Raw genomic sequence first — 23129 nt, 5'->3', positions numbered from 1 at the left:
CGCCGTTTATACATTTTACCTACACCAACTGTTGATGATGTGTATCATCATCTTGTGCACATTTCTTTTTTACAAACTGTTTATATTTTCACCAACAGTTTGCTATTATCGGTGCAAATTTTGACAGTATCAAAATGCTATATTATTTCATCTGTCAAAACAATTCAAACGCCTCCCCAAAAACCGAAAAAAAACAAAAAACAAATAAAGCAAACCGTTAACACCACGTGACTGATTTTATATTTATTGTTTGTCTCGTTTACGTTCCCACTCCCTTCCTTTCCTCTTGCCAACCATACACACGTCAGTGTAGCATATGTTTGTATATTTATTGTATATGTATATATATATATTATGTACGGAAAACATGCTCACAAAAAACGGGATACATTCATGTTCCATTCGTTACCCATCTTTCCTTTCCTTCGTTGGTTTCGCTCCATTCGTCCTGTGTCCGCTCGCTTTCCTAACCGGTTTTAAACCGTGCGCAGCACAGCTTTACGCGTGCGTCTCCATTTAGTTGCTTTAGTAAATATACACGCTCATCCTCTAACAGAGCACTCCTTCTACCCCCTTCCCCCCGCCTCTCTACTGTCCTTCCTCTACACAGTTTTTCTCTTCTTGTATACATCTCTTTTAAAATCCGTCTCTCTCTCTAGCGCTTTTCGAATGATTTGACATTATTGGTTGGTGAACCTTTCAAATTTTGCTCACCCACTCCTTCCATCCCTGATTAACCCCTTCGGCGCCATTTTTTGTTTTGTTTCTGTTTGTCGACATTAATTTTTCTCAAACAATCCTTTTTCTAATGGTTCTTTTTCGGGTTTTACGAGACACTACACCATCGTTGTTGTTTCCACTGCCTCCATTTGCCTGTTTGATCAGTTTCCTTCACTTTCCCCTATCCAAAAACCACCCACACGCTTTTTGACTTTCGAGCACAAGGCATTTGTGTGATTTGTGATTTGATGATGTATGTATCGTGTGTGTGTGTATATATATGAACGATGTGTTTTTTCCTTCTTATCAATCTATTTCAATCAAACAAAAAAAAAAGACAAACAAACAAACTTTTTTTTCCTACAACCCCTTCCCTTCTTACACCGTGCGACTAATTGTTCATATAGATATTTGTGTGTTTGTCTGATTCGTGCGCGATTTTTTTTATTCACATCTGCCTGATTTGCTTGATGCTTGCGCTTGGGTGTTTTGGAGTATGTATATGCACACATACACACACATTTGTTTGCTTTCGTGCCTCCTTACCAATAGGGACATGTGTGATGTGTGCACAAATTTTGTAATGTATTTTCTTCAGCGTTTACTTGTGTACGCTTACGTTTTTTGTTAGTTTATCTCATTTACAATTTAAACCATTTTTTTATATTTAATTGCCAGTTGGAAACAGAACAGTGCACATATGCATATACATTTTAAATCGGAAGACACTAAACAGAAGTGAAAAAAAAACTTTTCGAAAGTTTTTTTTTCTCTTGTTTCATCCTGCTGTTATGTTTAACATACTTTTGCTCTATTAATTAGTCTACCCGCGCCGTAAACATTGACCTATGATACACTAAACATTTTATTATTGCAGGTATTCTGGGTGAGTGTTTGTGGTTGGTTGCATTCTCTTCCTTCCTATTAAAATCTTTGTGTGCATGTATTAAATCAAAGAACGTTCACGAAACGATTTTAAAAAAAAGGTAAGGACCCTATGCGTACCCACTGTTAAGCAATCGGTAAACTGCATCTCATTGATTATCTGGTTTACTTAGATACTTATCAAAGTCAAACATTGCGACAACCGAATTGGGCTATGTTGCGGTCCAGAATCCTTCAACAGATGGTCTTTATAAACCCATTCAGACAGACGAGAACCGAAAGTTAATATGAAAATATTTGTTGTGAAGGTATATCTATATATATATGTGTGTGTGTGTGTGTGTGTATGTATGTTTTTCTCTGTGTGAGGGCACGGATACGTTTTGCTTTCGCCCTTGGTGTGCTATACAAGGCACATTATATATTCGATACTATGTACAATAAGGGTATCCCGAAATCTTGTTTACCGTGGTCTGATAGAACACCGTCCATCTCAAAGGAATGGACGCTTCATTTCGTTCCCGATTGTGTTACCCGATACTGTGTACGTTTTGTATTTGTAGTGTGTATCTACGCAACATGGTTTAAAAATGAAAACACACAAAAACCACAAAAAACAGCAAGAAAAGAATTATAACGTAATTGAGCAGACTTACATCGATATGGATCAGGAGTAAATAGTAAATGTAAAATTAGTATGTTGCCACTAAGACAAGCAGCTTACACAACTAAACCGTACACAAAGCATCTCGTTCCTATTTACCCTATAACCCCGAAACCGTCGTCTATCTTTACGGTTCGGCCATTTATGTCTCTTATCTGTGGTTGAGTTTCTTACTAAGCTACTACCATCACCCTTGTTACAAACGCTACACTGTTGCACCTTCTCGAAACTGAGCACAACTAAACAGAAGGGAGAAAAAGAGAAAGACGGAAGAAACAAGCTCAGCAAACACCACCACCAACAACCAGTTCCCTGCTTGCAAAACTGGCGTTCGTTTCGATCACTTTAGTTCGTGTGTTCGATTTGTGCTAACATTTGACCGCCTGTTCAATTGTTTACAAATCTTGCATTTTTCTATATACGTGTTCTTTTTAAATATTTTTCAATGGGCAAGCATGGAACCTTTTCTCGGGTGGAGGCTGCAGATTGGGTTGCCTATGTACAAAGATCCCCACCCCCAGGTGGTAGCCGCGGAAGGCGCAACAGTGGTGTTGTGTCGAGGTTTTTTTTTGCCAATGCGTGCAACACAACTTAACTAGCCTATTTGACACATTTGTTTCAGTGTGTGTCGTTGGGACACGTGTTGATATTTTTTGTTTGTTCGCTTGTGTGTTCTTTGTAGTGTGTGCATATATGATGCGAAACATCTAATGATTTTTAATACCCCCCTTTTTTTACTGTACAGCAAGTAAGAAATGTGCGGATGTCTGTGTAGGTGAATAAATAAAGCAAAAAAACGTTATACAAGGTGAACAGTTTGTTATCTTTTTGTTGTTGTTTTTTTTTTTGGTAATGCAAAAAATAGGTTATGTCCTTCGTGGTCCCTAACAAATCTCTACCAGCAACAAATAGTACGAGAGGTTAAGCAAATCAAGTTGTAATATTTTCTGTTTATCTGCTTTCTTTTTGTCTTTGTTTTCTTGTTCATTTCATAATTATTGCTTGGATTACCCACACAGAGTGCGCCGGATTGCTTTAGAGCCGGGTTTAAAATCAATCATTGCACGTCGGTTACTATTGCCCATCACTAGAATAACTCTTCAACCCTTCTGCTAGGAAAAGGTTGCAACACTGCAAAACAAACAGTAGATAAAACAATAAAAAAAAACAAACGATAAATCATTATGCTCACTTATCCGAACACACGCAACAGGATTGGTTAATAACGTAAAGTAACACATAGTTATAACCTGCTACCATTTCGCCCCATCCATTCCCCCTCTCCCCCGTGTCTCGTCTCCACCTTTACTGGTGTATACATACACGCATACGCACACGATAATATTTGCTAGAACCCTACGATCAGCTTTTGTTACAGTTTTGTTTGCTTGATGTTTGTACGACACACAACACCTTATGCCAAAAAAAATGGAAATTAAACATAGTTTGCTTAAACTTGCTTAAAAAGAACACAAAACAAACATAATTGAAAAAGGGTTCGAGCACGACGCAACGGTTGCTACTGCTCTAAGCGAAAACACACAACCGAAGCTGCTAATACTAGCACAAACGTATCTCACTTAGCAACCATCACCTGAAGAAGAAGTGTAATAGATTTTCTTTTCTAATGTAATCTTCATGCCCGTGTTCGACATTGTGCATCGTGGTGTATCAGTTTGTTTTGTTTGTTTTGTTTGTTTTGTGTTTTTGTTTGACGTACGTTACTAAAGCAAATAACCATGTACGCTAATATACATATACATTTATATATATATATATATATTAGTACACTAACGACTACCGTTGATGATGATGTTGCGTATTCCTAACTGGGAAGGAGGTATGGGGGAGGAGGGGGAACTAAAAGGGGTTGCATGATGTAAATTTATGATTTCTACCTTCTGATTCGACTGGCAATCATTTTGGAATTCATCAAGACACACGCACACACAACACACACACACATACGAACCAGATCGTAGGCGATATTACAGGTGAGTGTAATATTTTTCCTACCCGATCATAAAGTGATGTCTTTTTGTATAACATGCTTAACACTGCATGTTGCCTTCGATTACACAATACCTGAGGCGTGATGGTGTGCATTTATCGAAAAACTTGCTGTTTGTTTTTCCACAACCCTTCCCCGTGTGTGTTGTCTTCGGTGTGAACCCCCATTAGTAAGCTTTGTTTAGCAGTATGTGAGCGTCCGATTGTGTGTGTGGTTATATGTGTGTGTATGTCATTCTGTCCTGTCTGTGTATATACGAGGGAAGCGCTTTCCAGCGACAAATTATTGTTCGCGCTTGGTCTCTGTCGTCGATACGATTGGGAAAATTGGTTTCCTCCGTCAACGGTCACTCGCCGGAAGGTGGCAATTGTGACGGTAGCGTTCACCGACGTTCTACTTCATCCGGTTGAGCACAAAGTCACCGACAACAATCAGACCCTTCTGGTACGGTGATTCACTAATCTGGGACGCCAGCCGGAGCGCCTCGATGCAGTGTTTGCGGGCAAGGAAGCGGGTCTGCTCGAGCCCTTGCGATTGGTGGACCAGCTCGTACGCTCGCTCAACGTCACCCGGTTCGCGGAAGCGGCGCAATATCATTGGGTTCAGCTCGGGGAACTAAAAACAGATATCAAACCGAAGATTAGTATCGTAGAATTGGGTTTTATGTGGCAGGCGGTGTGTATGGCTTACCTTCTCGCAGGCGAACAGCACCGGAGCGGTGGCAAGCCCAAGCTTTAGATCGGCCGCCGCCGGTTTACCCATCGCTTCCGAGCTCGACACAAAGTCCAGCAGATCGTCCACGAACTGGAAGGCGAGCCCAAGGTTGCGTCCGTATTGGAAGCTTAGTTCGGCCATTTGTTCATCCGCACCGGACAGTACCGCAACCTGTTGTAGAAAGCGAACGTGATCATTTATTTCACTACCTCACTATAATTCACTCGCGCCCTTTCCAAATAACTTACCGCCTTCAAACTGTTTGCTATTAACGATGCTGTCTTCCGGTACGTCTTGGTGAAATAGTGCGCAAAGCGCTCGTTCTCTGTTTCCTTCGAGCCAAGCTGCATGAACTCGCCCTGTACCAAATCTGTTAGAACCTGTCGGATGCGGAACAATCAAATATCAATCAGAGCGGCATTAGCATGGTTACATAACTCTCGATTACAGGCGAAATTTATGTCAATAATAGCATCACATCGGAGGGGCGCGTGTTTGAAGAGGTAATAAACGCGTTAATTAAGTACGCTGCGCTGCTGTGCTCGATTGCGAGTTTACATTAATGGAATTGCCCCAGCGTATGTGCTAATTTCTGCGCAACACCAAACGTCTCTCAATGTACATATACAAACTCGTGCGCAGCACAGGAAGAGAAGTGGAAAACCCTGCCCGAATATTGCTTCCCTCTCACTCTGGGTCTAATCAACACTAATAGGATGTAAAGTAGCAGCAGCAGGAAAAAAAAGCGGAGCATAGCATCTTGGTGCAAAAAACCGGAAAACAGAACGACAATACGACTATAAGTTATTCCCAAAATTCACCGAAATGGCCGCTATGATTCACCCTGCCTAATCCATTCAAATCCTGCAGCGAGCCACATTTGTTTGTACGGTCCAAACCCGGAAGAGAAGGTGTGATGAAGCGTTCTATTGAAAGCGGTCGGATATGTGACAACTGCTTAAAACTGCGAATGATGTTTACTCCCGTCCCGAAGGCAAACATTCACAGAACAACAGAGTAATCACTGACGCTCTGTTCCACTACGCTAGATGGTAGACTAATGTTTCCTTTTACTGCTACGAAACAGCTACAATTGTTCGCTTTGTTTGGTAAAGCTTTTTTTCTTAATTTTCATTTCAAGATGGTGTAGTGAGGAGGAAGAGCATTCCAATGCAAAGTTAAACGAACATCGCATGAATATGCACCGTCTAAAGCATACAAAAGAATTCGTCGTACATCCGGTTCGTGCCAGGTTAAAAAAAAAATGCTATTTGTTCATACAGTCGAACGCCGATTATCCGTGCTCATCGGAACTCAGCTTCTGCCGGATAAGCGAATATCACGGATAATAGGTACAACTCTTTTTAAATGTTAATATTCTTAGGCGCACTTAGCAAAATAAATCTGTTCTATTTGGTCGAACTTGAGCCAATTGTATCATTTCCTATTGAGGTTTTTATTTCTTGCCATCACCGATTGGCATTTATTATGTCAATTCGCTTTTGGAACTGTCATTTCCGAGCTGCACGAATAATGGGACAACCGGATAAAAGGTACCCGAATAATCGGCGCTCCACTGTATTAGTGTTTCCTTCTGTTGAGCTATAATCAAATGGATTTACAACCAAAGCAAAAGATCATACGTAAGAAGTGCGTTTCGTGCGCATTGCAAGCAGTGGCATAACATCAGAGAAATTAATTAGAATTACCTTAGACTTACAGATGAAGGTGAGTAGAAGGAGAATTTAAGCTTAAAAGATAGCGTAATTGGTCTCATTTTACGTCTGAAGGTAAAGAAGGATTTCCGAGAGTCTTGGGTACAGCTCTTGATATATTGTGGAGTGATAGGTTAGGGTGATAGATGACTCCACTTCACTAAAAATTTTCAAGTAGCTGTTACAGTCTTTTCCACTCAAAACAACTGCCCGATATTCACATCTTCACCACACTTCAACCAAGAAAAAAATTAATCATAAGGACTCTGGTGGCCTCCCATATGTGAAAGAGCAATCAAGAGGCGGTCGCAATTAGGGGTTTGGGGGGGGCGGGGGGAAGGTGACTAAATCTCATTAGAACGGAACCGGACGATTCAATGCGTAAAGACATTTACGCACATGCATAGAGGAAGCTTAAGGGTTCAAAAATTAGAGACGGTGTGATGGCGTTGATTGGCAGACGACGGTATTCGACCGTGAGCAGCCGTTTGGAGGACTTCTGCAGCGGCCCCCAAAAACCGCTAACCGGTTACCAGCGCCTGATAAGTAAATAAGTAAGTATCTTCAATTATCCGTTCAATGTTTCCTCTCCCATTGTTCCGCTTGCTCGTCTAGGCGAAGAAAATGGAAGCAATTTAATCAAACGTACTTGAAAAACGCGACAAATCGGGTTGCTAATGCGTGTCTATTGTGTCGATGCACATGTCTGTTATTCTTGTAATGTTTTTTTTTTTTATTTCAACGGACAGTTAAACACATTTAAAAAAAACACACAGTTGACCGTGAGAACTAAACCAATCCACAGCTGAGCTGTGCAAGCAATTACATCAATTCAAAAAATCGAAAGCGAAACTAATTCGATGATGACGGTTCGGAACCATTTACTGTCAGTGGGAAATGAAGATACCAAGTGCGGAGGAGTGAGGAAAGGGATGATTTGTTCTGTTTGTTTCTAGCCGTAACGAATCGCATCCGTGCCGGAGGGGGGTTCGAAACAATATGTTTTAAGACATTTACTTTACCATTACGGTCTTCAGGGCCTTTATGGGTAAACTGTAAGCAGCATCATCACTGCTGTACCACGTGATACTACTAACGGGGAAATAAAAAAAAAAAGTAGACCACCAAGAAATATGAATGGCTGCGTAAATGTACTTTTTTTCTTGTATTATAACGGGCCTTTACCAGGCATACGGATGGGTTTATTTATTTTATTTTGATTTTTTTTTGTAGCGCCGAGAAAAACAAACATATGACACACCTGAAGCAACATATGCAAACGATGCCTAAGGCAATTCGATACATCGATCGGGTCGCACAGGCACACACTTCCCTTGCCCGGCACGCGAGAGAGCTAGGAAACGAAATCGTGCATCATGTATCTAACGCTAATATTCCATCGTACCATCGGCAAACCATCCAAGGCTTTGCAGTACCAGCACAAGAAGGTCTTGGCCACGAGCAAGCAGTACACACGGCGATCGGGTCGCACTGTTGATCGTACTAATTAGCGAACTCAACTGCTTCGATCAACACCACACAGGTGCGTTCTCTACCCACTGGCAACAATGTACCTTGGAGGCAAATATCTTCCATCCCCTTAAACCTCTTCCTACTCCTTTCCCCATTTTAAAATAATTTCCCCTTGTTATACTCTTTCAAACCCGGTTTGATTCAGCAATGTTTGACAGTAATAATGCTTAGTAACAAAAAGAAGAAGAGAAAAAAATGCACAACAGAAAATAACAGACCGATTACGGAAATAATGACTTCTTTTGTCGCATTATCACGTGCTGAGTGAACCCATTTTGCACCATCCCCTAAAACTGAACAGAAAAAAAACCGATCGTTATAATGTGCAAGTGACTCTATCTGATTGCTTATAAAACACCAACGTACGAAACCAAGAAAGACCTTCGCTACCCTTCCACTTCGTTGATCCTTTCTTGTGCGATCACCAGATTCAAACACGTTTTCCTTTTGCTTCCCTTCTCCGGCTGATATTGCAATATACCAGGGAAGGGTGAGGTGGAAAATTGACAGATTTACAAACATATTCACACGCACGTATGCAGCGCGAGAAGCGAATGTAGTCTTAGAGACGCAAAGCCTTTATAAATAAACGATGAAAAACATATGCAGCGCTGCTTTTGTTTCACTGCTCAACACCGGTGCAATATTTTCCCAGCTGTTGCATTTTTTTTTTTACTATTTTTGTTCTCGTTTCTTGTGCAAAAAAAAACAAACACAACAGCGTCTAGCATCATCATCTAGTGCCAAGGTCGCCGATCACTTTTAATAGGCACCGTTATATTGCACAGTAAGGCCGGAAGAACATACAATGTGGAGGGCTGGGGGAGCTGGGGAGGGACGGGGAGGGGGACGCTTCGTACGAGACGTACGAAGGGTGCGGCACGATTACCAAAAGGGACGGATGATGGTACATATGTGGGTCAATGATTTTGTTTTATTTTTCAACCATCATCATTTTTTTCTTCGCTTCCCTCCCAACCGCACCACACTACACATCCGCAACGGTTGGATCGGAAAATTGCGGCAACCAAAGCTGAACACAAAGTTTGATAAATCATGGCCACAACGGGTGATTGTTGATGATTAGAAAAGTAAATGGTCGTGCTCGATGCAAAAAAGTAAAAAGGCGAGAGAGAGAGAGAGAGAGAGAGAGAGAGAGAAAAGAAAAAAAAGAACAACAAACAACTGACCGTAACGCACGAACCGTGTAGAACGATTGGTTGCAATGGTTGCAACAAAAGCGACCGATGCTGTGGCGACCTTGAACAGCGTAAAGAACCCACCGCTGACATTTTTTGTTGCTGTTGTGCGAAAAGCGTTCGATGCAAACAAACCGAAACCAGAAGGGGGTTCGTCGCTTGCGGGTGCAATAAAATCTTTCATTAAACGTACCATAGCCGATGCGTTACAAGTCGCAACGTACGGAGTGCTTACACCTTACAACTATTCATGCCAATCATTACGGTTCAAAGGATGGTTCAACTAACGGAATCGCGAACGGAACGGAAGTTTTCGTGTCACTTTGCGCTTAAAATTTCCTATTCGCTACCGGCGTTTCTCCTCTGCGTGAGCGTTGCAGTCTTTCCATTTCGTACGTAACGGCGCACGAAGGAAACGAAAATGTGTGCTTATTATGATTTTATTTTGTTTCCGTTTCGTTGAAAATAAAAAAAAAAATAGCACATTCCGTTGCGGTTCGTAAAGTACCGTACCGTTACTACAGTGTGTGCCTAAAAATGCTAACATGATAGGAAAACAATTCGTAACCTTGCGAGATTTTTTTGTTTCTTCATTGCATCATGCTGCAATTTATTGTTACGAGTCATCGTTGAGATGTGCAGAAATGATGGTAGAATTTGTTTGGTTTTCTTTAATTTTTTTTTTCTTAATTATAACTGCGCAATACCACGGATGCACACTGTTTTTTTTTCCTGTTTGTTTTTTCTTCCCATGTATTTCGTAAAGCGTTTTTTTCTTGTTGCTTTTGTACTATTACGATATTCGCCAAGCTGTCGTAAGGTTATACGCTCTTCGTCAGCACCATCGTATCATTAAACATGTGCGCATTCGTTCTCAATCCCGTGTACTAGGTCAGGTAACGCTAAGTACGGCGTGTGTCCTACACTCGAGAAGCTGCTGTACGAGAATCGTGACGGTACGAGAATAAACTCTCTCTCTCACCGATGAAACGGAAAGTACGACGAAGCGTGGATACACCATACACAAGGATTAACGCACCATCTGAGTTGACTGTGGTGAGCGTTTGGTAAAGGGCATCTTTCGAAAGGAAAAAAGGGGGGAATAAACTCCAATGTTTTGTAAAAGTTAATTGGTCATCAATATTAGACCTTATTTTTTCCTCTTTATTTCTGCCCCTCTTTTATGGCAAAATTATCCCCGTAGAATGTAACCGTAATGTTAGCGTTGTTATAAGAAATAATCTCTTGTTTCATCCACCAAAAAAAGGAAATCCTTCCTATTGCGACTCGAATAAAGCGATGCAGCAATTAAATTGAATTATGATTTCCTTTAAACTAAACATAAAACAAAACAAAGTATACTTTAAAAAAAACACTCTTTTGTAAATCACATTTCCGTGACTGGAAGCAACAACACGAACAAAACGTATACAGAAGTGAAGCACACCAACAAAAAATCCAGTGCTGAAGGTAATCGGTTTGAAGTGATTTGATTCCGATTGTAGATGTAATGCTTTAACCTTCTCTGATTTTTTTCTTCTCACCCTCTCTTCCACCACCGATGCTAACAGCACACGAACGCATCACGCGGCGGAAGCGTTACACCGAATTCATCAAAATTATTATCCACCCTGCGCCACGACAATACCACCCGTTGCGGCCCCTAGGAGGGGGGGCACGACCTACCATTGATTTTTCAACTATTTTTATCTTCTTGAAGTTTTGTTTTCGGTGCTATTATTACTTTTGTTTTCGTTGTTTCTTGCACACGTTTTTAACCATAATATAATGCACCACCGGACTTGGTTGTGGCGCAACAATACGGTACGACGGGGAAATAAAACCGGTGCGATGATCTTTACGATCCGTCTAAATGAGCACTTAATGTCAAAGAGGGAAAAGGGAGCGAACGAGAGCGAAAGAGAGAGAGAGAAAGAGAAGATGCTCAACGATTCTACTTTACCGACCGTGATGCGGCGGCACGATGACCACCGTAACATCCGATCTGGCTTCTCTCCACTCCCTCCCCACCCTTGCCTTCCTCCTGCCACCCTAATGGTCTACCTTCATTCCCCTCCCTTGATGCTGCTTCTATTTTATTGATTTTACATTCATTTACTCATTACTGTCAAGCTTAATGTACGTCAGTTGCACTTTCAACCAACGCCGAACGATGATTTCCCTGTAACGTCCGGAAGTGAGCGGAGCATCAATCGAATTGAGTGAACATCAACAGTAATAAATTTGAAAGATAAAAAAACTCATATGAAGGCTTCTGGCGTGGTGCTTTATGAGTTGTGTACCAGTAACGATTATATTATGCTGAAAACGTGTCGTTTTTTTCTGTTGCTCCGTTCTAAGTAAAAAATGAATAAATAAATTATAAAGCATCACGAATGAAGCGCTGTCGTGCCGCTTCTTCTAGTGGACTTTAGGCAGGCAAAAAGAATTTACAAACACACACACACACGTACACCATCACCATGATTATGACATAAGTTTGTTGTTTGTCATATCTTCGAAAGGCAATTATGGCAAAACATCTGTGTGACAACTACGATTCGGTTACTTCATAGCTTTGATCTGCACCTCTTGTTTTTTTTGCAATTAAAGATACTTTTTTTTTGGAATGTCTGTTTCACATGGCCTTTTGAGACGGTTGTGTGCGCCTTTTTAATATGCCAGGGCTCGACATAATTTGTGACAGTCGTGATTATTTTCCACTTTCTGTACCGCTAACGGATAAAGCCGTTTGTTGGTAGATGCGACTAGATTTATTCTATTTGTGATAACATCAGAGAGATGACGAGAGGGAGATAAATAGAGAAGGGCAAGGGGGAGGAGGGTAGCAGATAGTAAAGGGTGAAGCAAATATTACAACGTCATCGCGTAAACTGCAGTTGAGCGTGTTCACCCGATTTTTCCGTACAAAGCACAAAATTGCGTGACAGTGACACACACGCATCCAGCAGAATGATACGCACCACGCAATCATCGTGTACCGCTCTTCGCGTGCGATAGCCACTGTCACACTTTTGTTTTCATCTTTATTGTATTATATTTCCAATTTTTTAACATCCCGCTTGAAACCATTCGCACCAATTATATCACACAGCACACCCGGAAAACAGTCTGTGGTACGGTACGTAGAGAACGGTACGCTTTGTGACACAATCAAAACCCATCTGTGTGTGTGTGTCTGTTGTTTTTTCCCATAGCCATCCCACAAACGGTATCCCATCTGTACCGGTGACAAATGAGTTTCCGGCTCCCACCAATCCTGTGGCACACTTGTGCTGTTGTCATTGTCGTCGCTTGGAAGGTATATATATATATTTTTTTGTTTGGCTTCAAAAGCTTTTCAAAACGAAGAAGCAAAGCACAAAACGTGTGGTGTTGTGATTTTTTTTTTCTCTCGCTTCTCCAATACCGTTTCGACGTTCATTCTCATGCCGTCTTACAATGCCACCCTTGCAGGTGGAGGAGCGCGAAGGTGGAAGGGGTGGGGGGGGACGGAATGGAGGGCGAGTTTAACCACAATCGAACGAATCCATCAAATGTCATATACGGATTTGCACCGATTTGCAAAAGGATTAACCGTTAAGCGTGCGTCATATAGACCAAGTACTTTACTGGGGGGGTTCGTCGCTTGAAGTCTTTCGTTTAGCGCATGCGAAACAACGCGATGAACGCGCTCGTTACGATCAACCGTGTACATTATCAGATGATTATTTAAGTAGTATAAATACACACAGACAAACAGCTAAATAACAGAAAAACAAAAAATCTATAAAAACCCCACAACCACTGTTAACCGCTGTGATGCAATCATAATCTATTTATATCGGCTTCTTGGAGCGGGGGAAAATAGAAATTTCTTTAGCACACCGAAAGCATCAAGCTGCGGTAAACTGAAACCCACCAAGTCATCCCGAGGGCAATTGGGAAATCGATTTATTTGTAACACATTTTTGACAGACAGCGGCATGACGAGCGCACAGTTTGCGTTGACTTTCTCCGCAACACGAAAAAAAAACAACAACCCCCATCATCCGACCGGGAAGGTTCATTTCTTAATGCTTGAAAAACGTTTAATATACAACTGGCATAATGTAATAAGTTGTTTTGTTTTTATTCCTTCTCATTACATTATGATGTTACCTTTTTTTTGTTTTCAGAACGGTAAAGCAAATTAAAATGGTGTTTTGTTTTTTTTTCTTTGGAAAGAGTAAGCAATCGTTTACTCACTTTTATGCAAGACAATTGTTTTTTCGCTTGCACAAGTAAAAAATGACAAACGTAATGTAACCTGAGTAAGAACTTTATATAAGTGCATAGTGAACCAGATATATCGCACACGTTCGATACAACTTCGATTCGAACCCGCTTTCCAAGCAAACGCAACACACCTCTTATGGTGCAAAGCGGTAATCAACACTATCGTGAAACAGGTGCACACATACATACGATACAATGCTTTGGGAGAAGAAAAAGAAGTAGAACGGCTCCCTCTGTCCTTCTCTCTTCCTTCCCCCTCACTCCATTTGCATGGATTGGGGAAACCCATTTGCTTACGTTCCTCCCGCAATACACGTACCAACCGGTTAACTTCTATACAAAACCATCGATTCGATCCGTGCACAGAGCAAAAGCTTACCCACCGCATGATATAACTGTATCGGTTGTACGCGAACGGGATGGATGTCTCGAGCAAAAAAAAAATGGACAACAACATATACGCGCACACACACAACAACCAAAAAACAGGAAAACAGATCGTCAACCGGATCGAGTGAACGATTCCGACAAAACGAAATGAAAAAAAAAACTTTTCTGGATGGTTGGCGATATGTGGAACTTTTGTTCATAATCTTGCTTTTTATGTTTTCACCCACTTTTTATATTGGACGAACTGCTGTGGTTGTGTTAAATGTATCCTTCCAGCTACTAGTGATCCCGTTTCCCGTGCGGGTGAGAAGAGCAAAACAAAAAATCCTCCACAAATGCGTGTTAACTTAAAACGTAAGAATGTGCTACCATCTGACCTCAATTTGGAGCGACAGGGAGCGTGAGAAATTCCTTTCCGTTTCCTGCGCGTTTCGGTCAGCGAAAGCGTTTGTGTGTATTTTTTTTTCTCACGTGCTTTTTTCCCCTACTTCACGTGGTTCACCATCGAAGATGCATCACAGACAAGCGAGATAGAGTGCGAGAGAAAGGAAGGACTGAGATGATTCATTCCAGCATGCAGAGGGAAAAAAAGTGAAGGGAGTGAAGATAGAGTCTGTCTTACTAAACCCCCTTCCCATACGGGAGCTACCATTTAAAAGCATTTTTTGAATTCCACAACCAAGCGAAGAAAATCTTGATGAGCTTCATCTTCCGAAGCGGAAAAGTTTTAATCGAAATAAAGGATTTTTTTTAATTATTATAATTTTACGTTGCAATTTGTCAAAAACTTTTCCAATAAAAGCTCCCACCGCACTTACCACCTAACACTGAAATTTGTATTTTTAAAACGGCAACCATGCCGTGTGTGTCTGATGACATCAGGTTAGCTGTGGCCACTTTCTCCTGCTTTTTTGCAACCAAAACACCCAAAAAAATCAACCAACACTGCCCAAGGATGCCCCATTATTGCTCAATAACGTTTTAACCAACCAGAACAATCAAACTGGCTACGATTACTATACATTCCACCTTCCTAAAAATATCCTGCCGCTAAAGTGTACCAGCATGGAGAAACGGGCCGGGTAAGATGAACTCTTACAATCCGGCAATCAGATCGCAATCACCGGGGAAACAGCAGACCAGCGAACTTATCGCGTACCCTCCGGGCACAAATAATTCACGAGAGACAAGCACACCTCAATGCTAAAAAGCTACAAAAGAGAGAGAGAAAAAGAACTTTCCCTGCTCCATTGTTGAGTGGGAGATAAATGTGGGAAAGAGAGGGAGCGGTGAGGGGCGAGGGGGAGAGGTGGTGGGAGGGGTAGAGCGTCGGCATGTGTTGTTTACTCGGCATGTGTGTGCTGGCTGTCACGCAACTTTCACAAAATTCAAAGATGTCGCACAAGCGCAAGCTTTCTTCTTGTTTCTCGTGCTATGTTCCTGCTCCGTTTACGTGATACTCTCGCTTATTGTTTATTTTTTTTTTCAGATGGAATTCACTTCAAATCGGTACAGTTTATCGAAGTTTCGTAATTCGAATCCGCATATTTGCTCGTATTATGATACATGGTTCATTCTAGCTGGGGTTACGGCTAGAGATACGTCGCCCCCCGGATGCTCCGACACCCGGATAAGCCGAGATTAAGGTCAGCGATGCTAGTTACTCACCTGACTGAGGATGTGTGTCACTTCGTCCTGCTTCAGGCGGGCCAGCAGCATCGAGGCAACGGCAAGGATGTAGTCACCGGCCTGCGTCACCTGTGGAAACATACCAAGAGGAGAAACAATGAGTGTAAAGGAAACAGCGAAACTGTCAACGGTTGGTGGGGGGGACACCTCAACGCTCGCAATCGCGTAACCGATAGCGTTAAATAACTGCGGGATGATGAAACGAACAACGTCAAGGATAAACAAGCGGTGCAAGGATGCCGACGAGAGCTAAATGTCACGATAACGTTCGAATCTTTCAATACCAGTTATTCCGCGTGAGGGGGTGGGGAGAGGGGGGACTTTACTAAACCAACAAAAATATTTTCACGACGTTCGTGCGTATATGGGGAAGGTGAGAATAATTTCGATTCAGTAAAACACATCAAAAGGTTTCTCGAAAGAAAATCCATACAGACATTGCGTCCTAAATGTGGTAGAGGATATTCTTCTATCCACTTCAAACTCCAATCGGGCAGAAGGTGATTAAAACGGCACTTTAAAAACCAAAACATATGCAGCGCAGTCGGCATACCTGCCGAGTGGTATTTACGCTTTCCTTCCAACGCAACAGGTGAGTCTGGTTCCGTGCGCGTTGCGTGTGTGTGTGTGTATGTGTGCGATCATATCGTCTCAAGCAAATTACTCATCCCGCACAGACCGCACAAACGGTGGATTGAGCGAAACAACAAACAAAAACAGCAGCTTGCATCAATTTCAATGGGTCGTAAATTCACTTTCTTACACCTCCCCAAATCTGGGGCGATGTGAAGGTGTGTAGCAGCGAAACACTGTTCACTACCGCTCAGTATGCGCACACGCCATTGCACGTACTGACGATATTGAACATTTTCACGCCTTTTGGTACAGGTCTATATTCGGCCAAATGGGGACCGTTTGCGATAGCGGCATCAATGCCCGGTCCGTCTGCTAATGTTTCAATTTTGAGAACTATCCCCCTTTTGGTGGGTTGTGGTCCCGTTTGCAAATATTGAAACGACACGCGTACGGCTAATGCTGGATCGCCATGCATCACCATCGCTCGAAACACGGGAACGAATTTATCGTCACCATTACGGGGAATCATTTAGACGAGGTAGGATGTTTTTGGTGAGGAGGCCGAACAGACCTGGAATGTTGATACAGTCTATACCACGGTTTTGTGTGCTGGTTAGCAACAGCTGACGGTATTGAAACTGTCTAACGGGTGGAGGAACTTAAAGACTTATACTCTCATTTATACTGAGAATTGGAAAAAAATGAATGATTGTGCTGCCTACCTCACGTATATATAAGAAGCGTATTCCTGATATACCTTAAAACTTGTAAGAATTCCTAAAATTCCCCATCTTCTAGATACTATCTCAACCACCTCACGAATCAAGGCCGTCCAATACGTAAAACATACAAAAAGCACCATATCTGCTGAAACTGGGAAGTTCTTCGCATTAGATCAGTCGCCACAACTGACGTTGTCCATCATCGTTCTAATGAACTCAGGCGGATCTAAGTGAAATCCGTCCGTACTAGTTGCCTCGCAACAGCACCATCCACAGCCAAGGTCGCAACCAATAACATCTGCAAGGGAGATAGGTCTACACGTCGAATACCAAAGCGTACGGGCACCTTAATTGCCGTCCCATCACTCAGCCGCCTTCAGTAGTTTCAACATCCATCCGGTGGCGCACTTTGCTAATTTTCGTACACATGTAGCCGCTTTACACGTAAGCCTGGTGTTCCCGCAACTTGCCCAACACGCTGTACCCAGGTTCCGTTTCCGTATTTCGGTCACGAATCGGCTGTTAATCGATTGTTCGCGTATGTTTTCGCGCAGTGCCGTCCACCAATCGCACGGAGTTGGTTCCATCCGTCATCCGTCACGTAACACGGACACACGACGTCGCGTACCGAAGGAGGATATTCTCATGTAGCGTGAAGAGGATGGGACAGGGTGTGCGGTTTTGGGGAAATGAGGCGGTTGTTGTGTTTTGTTTATTTAAATTAAACTTATTGTCCTTTTCTGCCATTCTGGTCGGTCTGTGTTGTCGATCATGTACGGAGATTTGGATTTCCCCATAAAGATCTGATCTTTGACAGCGATCCCGTCAGTTGATTGCAATTTTATCAACACACACACACGCAACTCATACGAAGAAGAACCAGTGTCGCGTTCTGGTTCGAGCTGGTCATAACTGACGTCAAACAACGGGAGACAAGGCATTGCAGACTTGGCAGGGAAATTGTACTAAACGTTCTGGAGTGTTTCAGAATTGGGAACTACCCAATAGACGGGCCACATCGCTGACGTCAAGACGTTCCTTCATGAATCCGCACGTCCGGATTTAACCGGATTCGCAATCCTGCACGCAACTTATATGCATTCTTAAAATTGATCCAGCCAAACGATGGCAATTTGTAGGCGAATTGTCCATATGAAAGGTTTACCTTTTTGTGATTCCACAGTACGTTGACACTCGGTTTACCTCGCCTAGCAAACGACTGGTCGATAACGTCATCGTGCACTAAGCTGGCGGTGTGAATCATCTCCGAAATCATTGCTATCTGTCGCTGAGCGTTCACTATGTTGCTGGATAACAATACGGAAAGAAAAAAAGAAAGAAAAAGAAAAAAAACGTTAGTAGTGATCTTGCTAGACGTATAGGAACTCAAATAATAGCTGGAGGGATCTTCGTTGACTCACCTCAACTATGGCTTTACTTCAAGATGAGTAATCTTAGTGTTTACCACGTTATGCTTTTAAATCTTCTTAGCTATTTCATGCCCAGTCCCTTTCAGACACCTCGAGACAGTAAAAGTCATGTACCTAAACTAACAAATCTAACGTTGTACAATTACTGAAAAGGTTTATGCAAATCAGTATCCAACCAAACCCCGTATTGGGAGCGCAGAAGGTGCGAAATCATAGTCCAGGACTTGCCCCCGACGGATCGCTATGGGCGTCGTCTTCTGAGCCTCCAAAGGTATAAATATTAATACATAAAAAATGACAACAACAGAAAAACTAGGCAGGTCAATCTGGCCGGCCAAACTCTACCGAATAGCATGGCAACACAACGCTTGGGCACAATTTTTGGACAGCAAAAATTCTTGACCGTTTAGCCCCAAAAACCACTATTTCAGCATCCCAAACAACATTTTGCACCGCTTGGCGGGAATTGTATCCGTCTGCCATTTGGTGGGCAATTTATCGTCTTCAGCGGCAAACCCTAAACCATGCCATAAATATGCATGAAGTTTCTCACTGCTTTTCCTCCATACCCGTAGGCTATCTACCAACCAGAGTGAAAACACACACACACACACACACAAACACACAGCCGAACCGGATTAGGTTTGGAGTCCGGTTGTAAACCGGACCAAACGCCAGAACAACTTCAGTCATCACCAATAAACCTTTTGTCATCTTTCGCAGATACTGTCGCTGCGAGCATCTAATTGGTGGTAAGTTTTCTTGCTTCCTTCTAGAGAGAGCGAGCTTTCACGTGGAAGAAAAATTAATGCCCGTATCCATAGTGATTTCGGAGAATTCATCAAATACGCCCGACGCAACAGGATATCTTGGGCTCTCGCCGGTGTACGTGACTTCACACTGGTCGCGTAATCTTCTGCTTCCCGGTTCAAACCGTGATGGTCACTGAACTTTCGCAACGCACCACTCCTGACGTCACATCTTGAGAGTCATTGACTTCTTGAGCAGCATCGGGAAGACGATACCATGCAGGCGTACCCTTTTGGAAGGATATCGCGGTAAAGTTGCCGTATGCTCATTACAAACTACCTCATTCCGGTTAACCTTCATCCGATCCATGTACCCAGCCCGCTTTACACCTCTAATGTCAGTTGGTGCGGGAAACAATGAAAAAACCAGGGGAAAACCCGTGCACTGCATCCAGTGCCATTGCCCGAACGTCATGGGTCACGGTCAGCACATAAGCGGTCTTATCCGGGTTCCATAAGAACAAGAAATCATTGCAATGTGATTTGTTTTTTTTTTTTTAATGTGTGTACGAGTGTGTTTTTTTTTCCTTCTCTTATTTAGGATGACAGTCAAACGTACCTGTTTTCGTTGTGCATATGATAGTTCAGTGCCTTTGCCATCAGTATTGCCACCATCGGTCGGAAAGCTTTGCCCTGTCCATCGAAGTAGTATACGGCTATTTTGTTCAGCTCCTGGTGATTTGTCGCGCGACTGATTTCCTGTGATGAAAACAATAAGAACAAACAAAAAATGGCGGAGAAAAAAAAGAAATGAAAAGATCAGAAAACTACACTAAGTGACGAACCCGGGCTCAACATTAACACAGTACAAAAGTAAAAAGATTTAAGGTCATGTCGTTGTGTACTACTAGGCCTCAGACAAGGAGATAAAGCAGATACACTATTACGTTGAAGATTACCCCTCCTCTCTCTCTCTTTTTTCTCTTCTTTCTTTGGTATTCTTTGTACATAATTGCATGGATGTACGTTCCCGGGAATTCACACGCCCGGTTGCATGGCTAGCAAAGGTTTTGCATCTCTAGCCGGTTGCTGCGCTAGGATATCTTCCGGGGATTGTCCCGGGGAAAATCCCGACATTAAGAACAGCTAGCTACCATCGAATGCAGTTCATTGCCGTGACCATGAAAGTGAACAATGCCCCATGGTCGGTCAATCAAACCGATGGAATCGATTGCACCTTTCGTCACATGTGCTCGATACGGTTTGAATCTTCACGAACGTTCGGCAAACCAATTTCCTAAGGTAATCGACAGTTCACCGTACAGTGCGATTGCTCATCCACAGCTTAAGGTTTCACTCTAGGCAACCCAGTGCGCCCTTCCCAGACGATGATCTCAGTGCGCACAGGCTAAGACCTTGGCATGAACCTACCGCTCCCCTCCTCCATATCCATCCGCACCAACTTGGAGCGTAATAATGGATCCTGTCCAAAAAATTCCAAAATGCAAACAGCCTTGAAGTAGACCACGCCCCGGAGACGACACACACCCGATGTCAAACAACACCTTTGCCTCCACGGGCTGCACTTTTGCTCACAACTCCCAGCATTATTTCCGTGCCTGAAGCCTAATGCCGAAACGCACGCGCTTGTCGGTGTCAGTTTGGTAGGATAGCTAACACGTACGGTGCTCCGCTGCAGGACCAGCAAACTGACCCTGACCGAATAATGTAAGGATTCGGCGATGCAAAACGTCGAAATATTGTGTTTCAAGATTTCTGGGCAAACGTTTTTATCGATGTTTGTCTGTCTCAAGAAAAACGACACCTCGAACCGACTGGGTGTGTGTGTGTGTGTGCGTGATGTGGTAATATTACGCGGCGATAGCTCTAACTCTACCTTGCTCTCCCTACACTGGTCACACTATCGAAATCTTCATCCAGCAAGGTTATGTCCAAAATTGCGTGTGACTATTTCTTGATAAAATTGATAATGCACGCAGCAGCATTAACAAACTAAGCCGAAAAAAAGGAAGATGCTTCTTTTATTTTCTCTTTTCTGTGTCTATGGTTGCTAGCTTCATGCCTCATTTGGGGCCAACCAATGATGATGATGATGATGATATCGTGCCTTTGCTAATAATCCGTTCGGTTCGATAAACAACATTCCGAAATCGGGCCGTCGATTGCACAAAGCGACCCGAAACCATGCGCTTCTCCATCTTCGTTCGCTTGTGGTTCAATATTTCACTCCAATGATAAAGCTATGCTGAGCTAGTAAAAGCGATTTTAGTGCTTTTTTTTTAATGAAAATCTACCGTAAAACGATTATGTTGCGGAATGTGAATCTAACGATCAGTCAATGATGGGTCCGATGTCCAGGTTTCTATGCTAAGGTTTCTATGCTGAGGTTTTGTGTTTTTTTATGTTTTGTAACATAGCACACCCGGAACTGAGTTGTAAACACGACTTGTTAGATTCTGTTAGTATACCAAAAATAACCGCGAGCGTGCATGAGAATACGTGAGTACCAATCATTAATATGACACAAGTATATATTCTTCACGTCTAATAAAAAAAATATATAAAAAAATGTATATGGCCAACGGTGATAGAAGGCATGGGTGATAGGAGAAGCGACGAAAACGATATGTTGTAAGCACGATGACACCTACCTCATACACACGCACGACTAACGGGAGTTGCTGTCATAAATTGGGGCGCAATTAACTCGCAATAAAAACGCGCCACAAATTAGGCGAAGCGAGCGCGAGTTTGGCATTCTTATTCACCGAACGTTTACGCCTTGCCGCAGCAAGCAAATGCCACAAAATAGGTTTATATATATATACATACATATATATATATATTGTCTTACTGTTTTGTATTTCCCACTTTTGGTGTTCCTGTTTCCCCCTTCACGGTTGTATCGGAGTAATCTAGCCAAACTGTACAAGCTTGACGGCAAAGCTTGCGAAAGGCCAGGTAGCTCTTTTCTTCAATCGCTTTGTTTCAAGAAATTCATTATGCCAAGCAATCAAACTCACTCTAAATGGGTTCATTCATTGTCATACGGCGTTAATTAAATTCAACTTAATGACTAAATTTAACATTTAAAAGCTTGTTTGCGGTTTCGACATTACCGAGTCATCTTATGCCAAAATTGCTTAAACTACGCTTCAAGTTTTTTTTCTAACGTAATTATTACTGCTTTTAGATATCTCTATTTAGATCCATTTCTGGTTTTTTTTTTAGGCTTCTTAAACAAAGATAAAGAACTTGCTTGGGGACCTTGAAATCCTGTTGACGACACTCACCTGCCTGATGTCCTCGAAGATGTATTTCAGCTCGTCCTCCAGCAGTATGTATGGGTCGATGTTGTATTCCCGTATCGGTCCGGCCGGTTGCTGTGTGTGCACGGAGCTGTACCCTCGCATACAAGGATGCAAGTTCGCGGTTGAACTGCATTTCTGAAATGGGAAGCAAACGAACAGTTGAATTAGTTAGTAACCGACGACTGCACATCATAATGGTAGACCCCAAAAACCTGCCCAAAAATTGCCCAATCGCTCTCGTCTCATTAGCGTACTCGTCCGGGCAGCCTGCAACCGGCTACAGACAGCGAAACCAACCAACCGTCGCAACCAGACAAACATCTCATTACGGATTCACATTCGCATGATCACACTCCGCGAATAGGTAAACATGCGATTTTAATGCTCTTCTTTGGACCTGGGGCTCGTTTTGGCTAATGGACATCGCACGCTGCATGAGCGTTTGCACGGGTATTTGAGGTTTCTTGGCCAACGCTTTGCACTGCTAGCGCTAGACATCGGCGATGCACACCGCTGTCTAAT

The 23129-nt window shown here is 42.6% G+C and overlaps 1 protein-coding gene across 1 annotated transcript in view; it reads right to left on the bottom strand.

The window, feature by feature from the left end:
- Positions 1–217: 217 nt before the first annotated feature.
- The window catches only part of LOC125770759 (all trans-polyprenyl-diphosphate synthase PDSS1-like), a gene marked incomplete at its 5' end in the record, with an annotated part of 43696 nt that continues 20784 nt past the window's right edge, over positions 218–23129 (bottom strand). Inside the window, 7 exons of the mRNA XM_049440721.1 lie at positions 218–4895; positions 4971–5165; positions 5243–5374; positions 15778–15867; positions 18262–18403; positions 19895–20034; positions 22590–22742. Of these exons, the coding sequence (XP_049296678.1) occupies positions 4674–4895; positions 4971–5165; positions 5243–5374; positions 15778–15867; positions 18262–18403; positions 19895–20034; positions 22590–22742 (1074 nt within the window). The remainder of the gene's footprint in view (positions 4896–4970; positions 5166–5242; positions 5375–15777; positions 15868–18261; positions 18404–19894; positions 20035–22589; positions 22743–23129) is intronic.

Source organism: Anopheles funestus, chromosome X (assembly GCF_943734845.2).
Source record: "Anopheles funestus chromosome X, idAnoFuneDA-416_04, whole genome shotgun sequence".
In the NCBI taxonomy this organism is placed as follows: Eukaryota; Metazoa; Arthropoda; class Insecta; order Diptera; family Culicidae; genus Anopheles; species Anopheles funestus.
Note: the sequence above shows the minus strand (reverse complement) of the source record. Positions and strands in the feature narration are given on the sequence as shown.